The sequence below is a fragment of the Orcinus orca genome, chromosome 14 (assembly GCF_937001465.1).
Source record: "Orcinus orca chromosome 14, mOrcOrc1.1, whole genome shotgun sequence".
NCBI classification, from domain to species: Eukaryota; Metazoa; Chordata; class Mammalia; order Artiodactyla; family Delphinidae; genus Orcinus; species Orcinus orca.
Genome location: NC_064572.1, coordinates 43,535,408 through 43,550,246, shown reverse-complemented (window position 1 = coordinate 43,550,246; position 14,839 = coordinate 43,535,408). Strand labels below are relative to the sequence as shown.

General features: G+C 36.7%; 1 protein-coding gene across 6 annotated transcripts in view; it reads right to left on the bottom strand.

The window, feature by feature from the left end:
- Window positions 1–14,839, bottom strand: part of MAPK8 (mitogen-activated protein kinase 8) — a 103,008-nt gene that overhangs the window by 19,860 nt on the left and 68,309 nt on the right. For 4 of the 6 annotated variants that reach the window (XM_012539387.3, XM_004286494.4, XM_012539388.3 and 1 more), the window contains exons 3-5: window positions 12,757–12,886; window positions 3,280–3,338; window positions 3,054–3,192 (exon numbers count right to left, since the gene is read on the bottom strand). In XM_012539387.3, coding sequence (XP_012394841.1) covers window positions 3,054–3,192; window positions 3,280–3,338; window positions 12,757–12,886 — 328 coding nt within the window. Of the gene's footprint in view, window positions 1–3,053; window positions 3,193–3,279; window positions 3,339–6,720; window positions 7,111–12,756; window positions 12,887–14,839 lie in introns of those variants that run through there. The other 2 variants (XM_033417809.2, XM_033417810.2) reach the window with 2 other exon arrangements.

Here is a 14,839-nt window from a genome sequence, read left to right as displayed (position 1 = left end):
ACCAAAAGAAGAACTATCTGCATTAATGTAGAGATTACTATGTATCACTTAGCACTAAATGCCTTGACAGGCTAGGACTCTGGGTTATCTTCCCTAAGGAGGGGGTGACTAGGTACTAGGTGTGGAATAAAGGAAGCAAAGGAATGCTTGATAAGCAGAGCAGAATGGCACAGACCATTCTGAAGACTGCCTCCCCCCATTTCCCAGTTCTCTTACAATTAGGCAGGTCCTTATGACTAGTTCTGCCCATGGCCTTAGACCCAGTACATTCCACCCGGCTTTTTCTTCCCCTGACACAGGGACCAGCAACTATCTAGATGCTGGAGCCTTATACAGCTTAGCTTGGATCTCTGAGCAAATATGTGGAACTCCATCCCCCATCCTGACTTGTACTGAACCCCTAAAGGATGAAAGCTCAGGTTATTTTATCAAGCAAGTAATCTTAGGCAAGCAGAGAGGGTAGGTAAGGGGAATTTAAGAGTAGAGCACAGAGGTGAGTATCAATTATGGCCTCAAGACCAGCTACAGAAATGGGTGCTATGGTTTATCCCATTAAACTTCTTGGAACTTGCTCAAGGAACAGACATCAAATAAAATCCTGGAAAAACAGTTTCCAGAGCTTACCGTATGAAAGAAGTAGGAACAAATGGCACCAGGGGTGGCCTATGGTGGGTGCTGTGATACCTGCTCTGAGCCTGGGTTTAGGACTGAGGCACTGATTCTTCCAGGGGCTGGCAGTGTTGACTACTGACAGTTTTCAGCAAATCTCTCTCCAGGAAATGCCCTCAGCCACAGAGAGCCACTTTTTCCAAAGTCTGCTCTCCAAGACCAAGGTCTGCTTGAGTCACCAGTTGAGGCCTCTAGAGTGATTGCATCCAATTTCTCCCCTATGTCTATTTTTTACTTCCTTTACTCCCCACAGATGTTGATCCTGAGGGGACTCCCCATTAAACTGCTTACATGTCAATATATCTCCATCCTTGAGTTTGTTTCCCAAACAGCCTATCTAAGATAAAGGCATATTTTTCATCATAGGTAAAAGACCCCTAATGTGACTGTATTTGGAGATCAGGCCCTTATGGAGGTAATTAACGTTAAATGAAGTCATGAGGGTGGGACCCCAATACAAAAGAACTGATGTCCTTACAGAAAAGAAAAAGACACCAGAGCTTGCTCTCTCTTCCTGCATGCACAGAGGAAAGGGCATGTGAGGACACAGCAAGAAGGCAGCTATCTCCAAGCCAGGAAGAGAGATCTCACCAGAAACTGAATTTATTTGCACCTTGGTCCTGGACTTCTAACCTCCCAAACTGTGAGAAAATAAATTTCTGTTTTTTAAGCCACCCAGTCTGTGGTATTTTGTTATGGTACCCCAAACAGACTAATACAACCTAAGTAAATGGAAAGACATCCTGTGTTCATGAATCTGAATACTAAATATAGTTAAGATGGCAAAACTACCCAAGCAATGTACAGTCAATGAAACCCTTATTAAAATTCCAATGGACTTTTCTGCAGAAATGGAAAAGCTTATACTCAAATTCATGTGGAAACACAACAGGCCCTGAATAGTCAAAATGATATTGAGAAAGAATAAAGTTGGTAGACTCACACTTTCCCATTTCAAAATTTACTACAAAGCTACAGTGATCAAAATAATGTGGTTCTGATATAAGCACAGACACAAAGACCAATGGAATAGAGAACTAGGAGTCCAAAAATAAATCCATATGTCTACGGCCAACTGAATTTCAATAAGGGTGCCAAGACCATTCAATTAGAAAACAATAGTCTCTTTAATAAATGATGCTGGGATAACTGGATTTCCACAAGTGAAAGAATGTAGTTGGCACCTTATCTCACACCATATACAAAAATTAACTCAAAATGGGTCAAAGACCTAAATGTAAGAGCCAGAACTATAAAACTCTTGATGGAAAACTAAGGGTGAACCTTAATGACCTCAGATTTCACAACAGAGTCTTACATATGACACTAAAAGGACAAGCAACCAAAAAAAAAATAAACTGATTTTCATGAAAAGTAAAAACATCTACATATCAAAAGAGATCAAGGAAGTGAAAAAAACAACATACAAATTCAGAGAAAATATTTACAAATTACTTATCTGATAAGGGTCTAGTATTCAGAATATATAAAGAACTCTAATAACTCAACAACAAAGACAAACAACTCAATTAAAAAATGGGCAGAGCTTGAATAGACATTTCTCCCAAGAAGATATATAAACGTCCAACAAACATGAAAAGATGCTCAATGTCATTAGAGAAATGCAAGTCAAAACCACAATGAGATGCCACTTCATACTCACTAGTAATGGCTAGAATGAAAAAGTCATTAAGTATTAGCAAAGATCTGGGGAAGATGGAACTTTCGTGCACTGTTGCTGGGAATGTAAAATGGTGTACCCACTGTGGAAAAGTTTGTTCGTTCCTCAGAAAGTTAAATATGACCCAGCAATTCAACTCCAAGGTAGATACCCAAAAGAACTGAAAACAGGAACTCAAACAAATACCTGTACCTTAATGTTCACAACAGCACTATCCACAAAAGCTAAAAGGTGGAAATAACCCAAATGTCCATGAATGGATGAATGGATAAACAAAATGTGGTAAATACATACAAAAGAATATTAATCAGTCATAAAAAGGAATGAACTACTGATATATGCTTCAATATGGGTGAACTTGAAAACACTACGCTAAGTTAAAGAAACCAGACACAAAAGGTCATGTATTGTATGATTCCACCTATATGAAACATCCAGAAGAGGTATATGCATGGACACAGAAAGCAGACTGGTATATGCCAGGGGTTGGGGTGAGAGGGGAATGGGGAGCTACTGCCTACTGGGTAGGCAGTTTTCTTTTGGGGCAATGAATATATTTTGAAATTTGGTATCGGTAGTGGTTGCACAATGTTGTGAATGCACTAAATATCATTGAATTGTACACTTTAAGACGGTTAATTTTATGTTACATGAATTATACCTCTATGATTAGAAAAAGAATATGATAGTTTTTTCTACTAACCCGATGAATAATTCCAGCAGAGTGAAGGTGTTTGATTCCACACAGCATCTGATAGAGAAGGTAGGACATTCTTTCATGATCTAGTTCCATCTGAATCACTTGACAAAGATTTGCATCCATGAGCTCCATGACTATGTAACTTCACGGGTGAAAAAATATGACAGCTGAAGTATACAGTAACAATCGAAGAACAATGTATTAACAAAATTTTAATTATCACACTTACACATCTTGAAATTCTTCTAGGGATTTCTGTGGTGTAAAAACATTCAAAAGGCCAATTATCTGTGGCAAAAGCAGAGAAATAGGAAAATTAGAAATTCCTTAATAATATTTTCATTTGGGAACTGCAAATACATGGATTAAAAAAAATCCACCTTCAGTGTAAAATTTTTCAAGTCTTATGTTCTAAGCTTAAGTAATCCCTTTTATTTTATATAATAAAACTTTATGGCCAGGGGTTGGGGGCAGGGAGGGAAGCAGAGCACAGAGAATCTTAAGGGCAGTGACAATACCCTGAATGATACTATAATGGTAGATATATGTCATTGTACATTTATCCAAACCCATAGAATGTACAACACCAAAAGTGAACCCTAATGTAAACTATGGACTTTGGGTGATAAGGAGGTGTCAATGTAGGTTCACTGATTATAACAAATGCACCACTCTGGTGGGGGATGTTAATAATGCAGAAAGCTGTGCGTGTGCGGGGGCAGGGGGTATATGGGAAATCTCTGTACCTTTCTCTCAATCTTGCTGTGCACCAAAAACTGCTCTAAAAAAACAGCCTTCACACACACACAATATCAACAGAAGAGCTCCACAAAATCCATTCCATTTATGAACATTCAATTATCAAGAACCTACATTATACAACCCTCTACATAATTTGTAAGCAAATCTTAAATACCTTCTGCCAGCTCTTATCCAACTCAATATTTCTATATAATCTCAGCCCTTTCACCCCCTGGTTTTTCATAATACTGCACTTCCCCAGTTTTCCTCATTTCCAGTCTATTCCACTAGTTTATCCATAGACATGCTCTCTTTCCCACTATTTTGTTTTAATCCTCCTCCTTTATCTGTACCCTTTTCTTGGGTGATACTATGTATGTCTTTTTCTCCAAACATCTCTATGGTGTTTTTCTAAATATTCATTAAAAGTCCTTGCTTAGTTTATGAGTCTCAGATTTTCACAGCTACCTCACATGAGGTCTCACAAAATAATATAAAACTGAACTCATTATCCTTCCAACCCAAACCCCTTACTTTTCCAGAGTGTCTTTTCTTTTACAATAGAAAGCTGAGAGTGATTTTTGACTTTTTTCAATATTTGTACCATAATAAATATTTAAAAGAATGCCATCCATTCTCTGTTAGTCTGAATTTCAACCTCTTCTTTTCATTTCCTGTGCCACTATTTATGCTGAGGATTCTAGCATCTCATCTAGACTGTTCATGCTATAATAACTTCTAACACTTGGTTCCCTAACAACGGTTTTCTGCAAATCCAGCTACCATTTTACTGCTTATAATATATGGTAATGAAAAGACCTGATCATATTACTCACCTTCTCAAAAACCTAATGCCACCAAAAAAAAAGCCAAAACTCCCTTGCAGTACACTCAAAGCCCTCCATAACAGAATATCAACTCACTTCTTCTCTTGCTAAGCCCTCTATTAAACTTGACACTTGAGCAAGAATATTGTTTTCAAAAAACTGTCAAGGCCTTTAAACATACTATTCCCTATGTTGGTCATTTACCTAAAAAACTACTAAACAAACCTGCAAGATAGGCCTCTTTTGTAGGGTCTGACAACCCCTAGTCCTTGACAGACCTGAATATTCTACTTTGTCCCCACGATATCTTGTATGTTATTATGGCATTTAACACACCGTAGTATAGTCTCCCTTTCACAACAGCCTCTTATTCCCCTTTACAATTCCAGCATTCAGGAAAACACCTCACACATGTTTTTGAAATGTCTGTTGACAATTATACTTAGGAATGGGAATGTTTTTCTAGACATAAACTTCATGAGAGCAGAATCCATGTTACTCATTTAAGCATAAAGCTTTGCTTATAGAAGGCATTCAAATATATGTTCAGTGAATAAATTCAGAAAAGTACTTTTCAGATCAGAGAGGGTAAAACAAATGTGTTTAAGACAGAGGAATAAGTATCTAGCTGTTCTAAATGAATTCATGTCTCCTAACCAGATGAACTGTACACTTGGAGACTTGGAGAATTAGTAAAACTATTCTCATTAACATCTGGGAAATCCCACAGTAGAAGACAGGTGTTAAAGATGAAAGGCATACAGAGACAGAAAGGAGATTAGCTGTTGCTTAGAACTAAGGAATATGGGAGATGGGGGAATGAGAGCTAAAGGAATGGCGTCTCTTTTTGAGGTGATGAAGATGTTCTAGAACTGACTGTGGTGACAGTCACATATATCAGTGAATATACTAAAAACCACTGAATTAAATGGATTAGTTGTATGGTATGTGAATTGTATCATAAGAAAGCTGTTATATAAAAAAAAGATTAAAAGGGACAGTTGTCTTGCTTCTCAAAAAGAGAAATAAAGAAAATTACATCAGTCATATACTGGACAAACAAAAGTCAAGGACTGATTAAGTGAATGGTATATGACTACTTTAAAAGAAGTAAAAATTACTAGGAACACGTAAAAATTCACTGGGAAACTTTATACTTCTGTGAATAAAAACAACAACAGCAATAGTAACAACAAAGAACAGCAGCAGATCAGAGAAATGCAACCAGATATATGAAGATTTCAAAAAGGCATTTTTGAAAATGTCACTAATAACAATATCCTTGTGAATAGGTTGAAGAATTGGGAGATATGGGCAATTTTTATAGTTAGAGATGTAATTTTTGCAGGTTGCTAATGAACTAATCCAACTATTATGAAGGCATCCTAAGCAAAACTGGTAAGTGAAGCCAACAAGTGAAAAATCCGAACAAAGAAGAAAGCAATCCCCAACAGTCTAGTAAGAGGAGCCAGATTTCACATATGAAACTGAATAGGAAGATACAGAAAGCACTGCACTAAAGAATGGGAAAGACCTGTTAGCTGGTCTATGACAAAGAATAACTTGCTTATTAGGTAATGTGAGTCAAATGGTGACCAGATTTCCAAACAGGATTACAATGTCCACAGTTAAGAGATGACATGCCTCAGCTCCTCTCAGAGGATTCAATCAGACATGCACTACTCTGTACCAGGTGACATATCCAAGTGCATTCAGAGATAAGTGACCAAGTTGAAAAGGAAACTCAAACCCATCTATGAAGAGTGGAAAATGCACAATATGAATGTACTTAGTACTACTGAATTGTACATTTAAAAATGGTTAAGGTAGTAAGTTTTATTGTTATTGTATTTTACCTCAATTAAAAAAAAAAGAAGAAGGGAATGGGAAAAACCAGAGATGTTTAGACCAATGAAGAGATGATTTGCACAAAAAGGCAAGACATTACAAAAGCATCCATCCATCAGGGAGTGGAAAAATTCCATTACCATTCCTCTTTTCCCTATCTTTATTCACATTCATTCACTGAACAATTCACTGAAAAAGTTATGTTTCGAGCACCTATTCCGTGCAAGCACTCTTCTAGGTGCCAAGGGTATTACCTGGATGAATCTGTGCCACCTCCACTAAAGGGTTACTCATGTGAAACAAGCTTTCCATGCCCTCCATTTAGTTGACAGAACCATCTTTCTTTGCAGTCACCCAGGCTCAGGAGGTAGGTGTCACTGGCCGTCTCTCCCCAATGCAAAACCAAGGTAATGCCACCACGACATTGCCACGAAACAGGCTCCAAGGGGTACGAGCAGCTCTATTCCAGGGCAGGAGGCCACCAGCAAAATCTTGACAAGCAACATACTTGGCTCCCATCTAGAACAAGAATGGCTGACGCAACTTCTTCCCGATCACTGACTGACTGTAATCTTTATCTCTAGGCCTTTTTTTTTTTCTGGTTAATAAAATAAGTTTATTTATATATACATGGTAGCTGAATTCTGTGGATAAGGAAAAATAAGTCATACATCTCACATATGTATATATAACATATGTATCTCTGATTACATATATTATATATAAATTTTACTTTTCAAACAGATTTCTTTCTCTATATACACACACACATTGATATTTTAAATGCAATCGCCGACAGAAATATTATGATAAGACAACTTAACATGAGTTCGGTGATTGTCTCTATGCCTCTTTTTAAATACTATTCCTCCTCTCGGAGGCTCCCTTCCTTCAATAACCCAATTTTTACCCCATCTTTAAGAAATAGTCTAGGTCCACCCTTCCCCAAAGCTATCCCGTTTCATTCAAGCTCACAACAATCTTCTTTCTCCTTAAATCTCAACACTTATTTTCCATCTGCCATAATTTTTTTTGAATTTTATTTAATTTTTTTATACAGCAGGTTCTTATAGTTATCCATTTTATACATATTAGTGTATACATGTCAATCCCAATCTCCCAATTCATCACACCCACCCCGCCACTTTCCCCCCTTGGTGTCCATACGTTTGTTCTCTACATCTGTGTCTCTACTTCTGCCATGCAAACCGGTTCATCTGTACCATTTTTCTAGGTTCCACATATATGCGTTCATATACGATATTTGGTTTTCTCTTTCTGACTTACTTCACTCTGTATGACAGTCTCTAGAGCCAACCATGTCTCTACAAATGACCCAATTTCATTCCCTTTTATGGCTGAGAAATATTCCATTGTATATATGTACCATATCTTCTTTATCCATTCGTCTGTCGATGGACATTTAGGTTGCTTCCATGACCTGGCTATTGTAAATAGTGCTGCAATGAACTTTGGGGTGCATGTGACTTTTTGAATTATGGTTTTCTCTGGCTATATGCCCAGTAGTGAGATTACTGGGTCATATGGTAATTCTACTTTTAGTTTTTTTTTTTTTTTTTTTTTTTTTTTTGGTGGTATACGGGCCTCTCACTGTTGTGGCCTCTCCCGTTGCGGAGCACAGGCTCCAGAAGTGCAGGCTCCAGATGCGCAGGCTCAGCGGCCATGGCTCACGGGCCCAGCCGCTCCACGGCATGTGGGATCCTCCCAGACCGGGGCACGAACCCGTGTCCCCTGCATCGGCAGGCAGACTCTCAACCCATGCACCACCAGGGAAGCCCCTGTTTGTATCATCTTTAATTTCTTTCATCAGTGTCTTATAGTTTTCTGCACACAGGTTTTTTGTCTCCTTAGGTAGGTTTATTCCTAGGTATTTTATTCTTTTTGTTGCAATGGTAAATGGGAGTGTTTCCTTAATTTCTCTTTCAGATTTTGTATCATTAGTGTATAGGAATGCAAGAGATTTCTGTGCATTAATTTTGTATCCTGCTACTCTACCAGATTCACTGATTAGCTCTAATAGTTTTCTGGTGGCATCTTTAGGATTATCTATGTATAGTCATCTGCAAACAGTGACAGTTTTACTTCTTCTGTTCCAATTTGTATTCCTTTTATTTCTTTTTCTTCTCTGATTGCCGTGGCTAGGACTTCCAAAACCATGGTGAATAATAGAGGTGAGAGTGGACATCCTTGTCTTGTTCCTGTTCTTAGAGGAAATACTTTGTTTTTCACCACTGAGAATGATGTTTGCTGTGGGTTTGTAATACATGGCCTTTATTATGGTGAGGAAGGTTCCCTCTATGCCCACGTTTTGGAGAGTTTTTATCATAAATGGGTGTTGAATTTTGTCAGAAGCTTTTTCTGCATCTATTCAGATGATCATATGGTTTTTATTCTTGAGTTTGTTAATATGGTGTATCACATTGATTGATTTGCATATATTGAAGAATCCTTGCATCCCTGGGATAAATCCCACTTGATCATGGTGTATGATCCTTTTAATGTGTTGTTGCAGTCTGTTTGCTAGTATTTTGTTGAGGATATTTGCATCTATATTCATCAGTGATATTGGTCTGTAATTTTCTTTTTTTGTAGTATCTTTGCCTGGTTTTGGTATCAGGGTGATGGTGGCCTCATAGAATGAGTTTGGGAGTGTTCCTTCCTCTGCAATTGTTTGGAAGAGTTTGAGAAGGATGGGTGTTAGCTCTTCTCTAAATGTTTGATAGAATTCTCCTGTGAAGCCATCTGGTCCTGGACTTTTGTTTGTTGGAAGATTTTTAATCACAGTTTCAATTTCATTACTTGTGACTGGTCTGTTCATATTTTCTATTTCTTCCTGATTCAGTCTTGGGAGATCGTACCTTTGTAAGAATTTGTCCATTTCTTCCAGGTTGTCCATTTTATTGGCATAGAGTTTCTTGTAGTAGTCTCTTAGGATGCTTTGTATTTCTGTGATGTCTACTGTAACTTCGCCTTTTTCATTTCTAATTTTATTGATTTGAGTCCTCTCCCTCTTTTTCTTGATGAGTTTGGCTCATGGTTTATCAATTTTGTTTATCTTCTCAAGGAACTAGCTTTTAGTTTTATTGATCTTTGCTATTGTTTTGTTTCTATTTCATTTATTTCTGCTCTGATCTTTATGATTTCTTTCCTTCTACTAATTTTGGGTTTTGTTTGTTCTTCTTTATCTAGTTCCTTTAGGTGTAAGGTTAGATTGTTTATATGAGATTTTTCTTGTTTCTTGAGGTAGGCTTGTATTGCTATAAACTTCCTTCTTAGAACTGCTTTTGCTGCATCCCATAGGTTTTGGATCGTCGTGTTTTTGTTGTCATTTGTCTTTAGGTATTTTTTGATTTCCTCTTTGACTTCTTCAGTGATCTCTTGGTTATTTAGTAACGTATTGTTTAGCCTCCATGTGTCTGTGTTCTTTACGTTTTTTTCCCTGTAACTGATTTCTAATCTCATAGCGTTGTGGTCAGAAAAGATGCTTGATATGATTTCAATTTTCTTAAATTTACTGAGGCTTGATTTGTGACCCAGTATGTGATCTATCCTGGAGAATGTTCCGTGGGCACTTACGAAGAAAGTGTAATCTGCTGTTATTGGATGGAATGTCCTAAAAATATTAATTAAATCTATCTGGTCTATTGTGTCATTTAAAGTTTGTGTTTCCTTATTAATTTTCTGTCTGGATGATCTGTCCATTGGTGTAAGTGAGGTGTTAAAGTCCCCCACTATTATTGTGCTACTGTCGATTTCCTCTTTTATAGCTGTTAGCAACTGCCTAATGTATTGAGGTGCTCCTATGTTGGGTGCATATATATTTATAATTGTTATATCTTCTTCTTGGATTGATCCCTTGATCATTGTGTAGTGTCCTTCCTTGTCTCTTGTAACATTCTTTATTTTAAAGTCTATTTTATCTGATATGAGTATTGCTACTCCAGCTTTCTTTCGATTTCTATTTGCATGGAATATCTTTTTCCATCCCTTCACTTTCAGTCTGTATGTGTCCCTAGGTCTGAAGTGGGTCTCTTGTAGACGGCATATATATGGGTCTTGTTTTTGTATCCATTCAGCGAGCCTGTGTCTTTTGGTTGGAGCATTTAATCCATTCACGTTTAAGGTAATTATCGATATGTATGTTCCTATTACCATTTTCTTGTTATGGGTTTGTTTTTGTAGGTCCTTTTCTTCTCTGTGTTTCCCACTTAGAGAAGTTCCTTTAGCATTTGTTGTAGAGCTGGTTTGGTGGTGCTGAATTCTCTTAGCTTTTGCTTGTCTGTAAAGCTTTTGATTTCTCCGTTGAATCTGAAAGAGATCCTTGCCGGGTAGAGTAATCTTGGTTGTAGGTTCTTCCCTTTCATCACTTTAAATATATCATGCCACTCCCTTCTGGCTTGTAGAGTTTCTGCTGAGAAATCAGCTGTTAACCTTATGGGAGTTCCCTTGTATGTTATATGTCGTTTTTCCCTTGTTGCTTTCAATAATTTTTCTTTCTCTTTAATTTTCGTCAATTTGATTACTATGTGTCTCGGCATGTTTCTCCTTGGGTTTATCCTGCCTGGGACTCTCTGTGCTTCCTGGACTTGGGTGGCTATTTCCTTTCCCGTGTTAGGAAAGTTTTCAACTATAATCTCTTCAAATATTTCCTCGGGTCCTTTCTCTCTCTCTTCTCGTTCTGGGACCCTTATAATGAGAATGTTGTTGCGTTTAATATTGTCCCAGAGGTCTCTTAGGCTGTCTTCCTTTCTTTTCATTCTTTTTTCTTTATTCTGTTCCACGGCAGTGAATCCACCATTCTGTCTTCCAGGTCACTTATCTGTTCTTCTGCCTCAGTTATTCTGCTATTGACTCCTTCTAGTGTATTTTTCATTTCAGTTATTGTTTTGTTCATCTCTGTTTCTTTGTTCTTTAATTCTTCTAGGTGTTTGTTAAACATTTCTTGCATCTTCTCAATCTTTGCCTCCATTCTTTTTCCGAGGTCCTGTATCATCTTCACTATCACTATTCTGAATTCTTTTTCTGGAAGGTTGCCTATCTCCACTTCATTTAGTTGGTTTTCTGGGGTTGTATCTTCTTCCTTCATCTGGTAAAAAGTCCTCTGCCTTTTCATTTTGTCTGTCTTTCTGTGAATGTGGTTCTCCTTCCACAGGCTGCAGAATTGTAGTTCTTCTTGCTTCTGCTGTCTGTCCTCTGGTGGATGAGGCTAACTAAGAGGCTTGTGCAAGTTTTCTGATTGGAGGGACTGGTGGTGGGTAGAGCTGGGTGTTGCTCTGGTGGGCAGAGCTCAGTAAAACTTTAATCCGCTTGTCTGCTGATGGGTAGGGCTGCATTCCATCTGCCATAATTTGACAATTATACTTTTACTGCTTTATCACATCTGATATATAACTCTTTATGTATTTATTTTGTCTTCAAAATAACACTGTAAGCTCCCTCAAAAAGGAGTCTAATCCTCAATTTCCATAAATTTTTTCCCTTGGGGCTAATCTACTAACTCCAATACACAGAGGCTTGCACATAGCTAGCTCTCAAAATGTGGTAAATTGTGTTTTGTGCAATCAGAAAGTATTGAGCTCTTTATAAACTCCTTTGGACAAACACCACAACACATCTCCAGTCAGATGCTTTGGGTTTAGTACTTCATAAAACTGTCCCTTGTACAATTTACTCCTAGTTTATTTCCTCTCTTTTTGGAGAAATCATTCCATTAAAATAATCATAAAAGTATCAGTATGCTTAACGTAAGTTTTTTAAAAGTGTAAAGGAGTGAAAGTCGTATGTTTAAGTCTTTATAATCATTAGAAAATAGAATTAGGAATGTTTTACTAATTCCATTTAAATATTTTTTAAAGTTTCTGGTAAACTGCTTTATCCAATATTATTAAATAAAGTACCAATGTCAAAGAATAATGGGAACAATTTCATCTCTGTGCTCAGGCTCCAGTTTTCCGAAATGTCAGCTTAATAGAAAACAAAAAGCAGAAGATGAGATCAAGCCTAAATAAAGTTCTAAAACATCTACCTCTTTAAAATTCCTTTTGCAAATTAAATGTCAGAAAATTATACAATCTAAATTTCATAAGCTATTTTTCTTCTAATATAATTTAATAAAGTTGAGAAAAATTTATATATCCCTTTAAGCAATGCTTCAATCCAAAAGAACAATTTAAAGCACCTACTATTTTAAAAGATTTTTATATTCATATATTCATGAACAAATCTTGATTTCATTTATACTTAAGAAATTTTCTAAAATGTTCACTTACATTTTTGTGATTTACACATTTCATAAGAACTAGCTCTCTGTAAGCACGCTTAGCATGAGTTTGATTCTGAAATGGCCGGCTTAGCTTCTTGATTGCAACATTTCTTTCAAGAATGGCATCATAAGCTGCACTGTAATAAGAAATTCAAAAACAACAAAAAACTTAAAAATCTGCAAAACTGAATTTATGAAACATTCATTTAGATTCCTCACTTTCTCCAAAGATAAATGCACTTGAACCAATTTCCAGCCCTTGATGCTCAATATGTCTCTTCTATACCTATTAGAGCATATTCCAACAGTGTATAGCATTGTTAACTGTTTCTTAAAATGCTAATGGATTAAAAGTGAAAATGGACTGTGAAGAAAGAGACTGCTTGTTCACTGAGTGTCATCCAAGATCCACCTAGCATACAATGGGCACTCAATGCACAAATGTTTAATGAGTATTCAGGTCCAATAGATAGCTTAGAGCCCAAATGAATCCCTCACCCCAAATCTACACCAAGGAAAGACAGGATAAAGAATACATGTGGTCATAAATTCTACTCAAAACATTTGCTGAAGAATTCTACATAAGTACATCACTTCCTCTTTAGACACAACAAAATGAATACAGAAGAGGAAAGTGCATATAGAGGCATCTATACGAAAGATTATTTTATAAAAAGTAAACACTTCAAAAAAAAAAAAAAGTAAACACTTAAAATTTGTTTTGGAGGAGAAATTAAAAATCAAGGTATTTATAAATATAAATGCCAGATTTCAGGACATCAGAAGCTGCTTCATAACTATTAACGAAACAACTATAATTCTGGGAAATGTAACACTATACTCATTAACTCTTCACATCTTCCTCTACCATATGACTCTGACCAAACGGCATATTTTGCAAATGACAGGTCAAAGAAAGTATAGCACAAGTAAGGTAAAGTGTCTTAAAATTATAGAATATTATGATTAAAAGAGGCTTTTAAAAATCATTTGGATTAATCACTGCCTGATATAGGGCCAGAGAGGTTAAGTAATTTGTCCAAGGTCAGCCAGAAAGTTAAAAGCAAAGCTGAGACGAGTAGACTAAGACATGAGGTCGTGCTTTTCATACTGGACCACCTAACATACTATAAAAGATGAGTTCTGTTTATATAATATTTGGAAAGTCAGCACACTACAGATTAAAATTATTCTCTCACCTAACTGGAAACCTGAGTTTGTTCTGTGGCAATCTTACTATATCAAATATAGTGAAGAAATTATGTATTAAGAAATTGGTACTACATAAAAGGACACATCTATACATTCTATATATACCATTAACTATTGCCTATATACATATATATACATATACACCAAAACATACATATTACAATCTTTACTTAGAAAATGCTGTTATTTACAGATATGTTCTTCCCAAATTAAAAAAAAAGGCAAAACAAAAAACATTAGGGGTCACATAAAATGATTAAAAGTTTTGACTGTTTCAGATAAAGTATTTTATTTTTAACCATTAAATTCATTCCTATTAATTTTTTATCTGCTATATCAAACTCTAAATTTGAACTATTCTGTATCCAAGGAAATTAGATTTCTAATTATTGATTCTTTTTTTAAATTAATTAATTTTTGGCTGCATGGCATGTTCATTCATTGTGATGCGCGGGCTTCTCACTGCGGTGGCTTCTCTTGCTGCGGAGCACAGGCTCTAGGCGCACAGGCTTCAGTAGCTGTAGCTCAAAGGCTCTAGAGCGCAGGCTCAGTAGTTGTGGCTCACGGACTTAGTTGCTCCGCGGCATGTGGGATCTTCCGAGACCAGGGCTTGAACCCATGTCTCCTACATTGGCAGGCAGATTCTTAACCACTGTGCCACCAGGGAAGCCCATAATTATTGATTCTTAAATGTGCACAAATTAGAAACACCTGGGGACTCAGAGGCCCCAATCCAGACCCAATGAATCTTACCATCTATAACTGGGGCCCAAAATAATGCCTTTAAAAAAAAAAATTAAGTTCTTCAGTTGATTCTGACAGTAGTACAACAGTGAGTTTAAAAAAAATTTTTATTATTTGTCTATTTCCTAGTAATG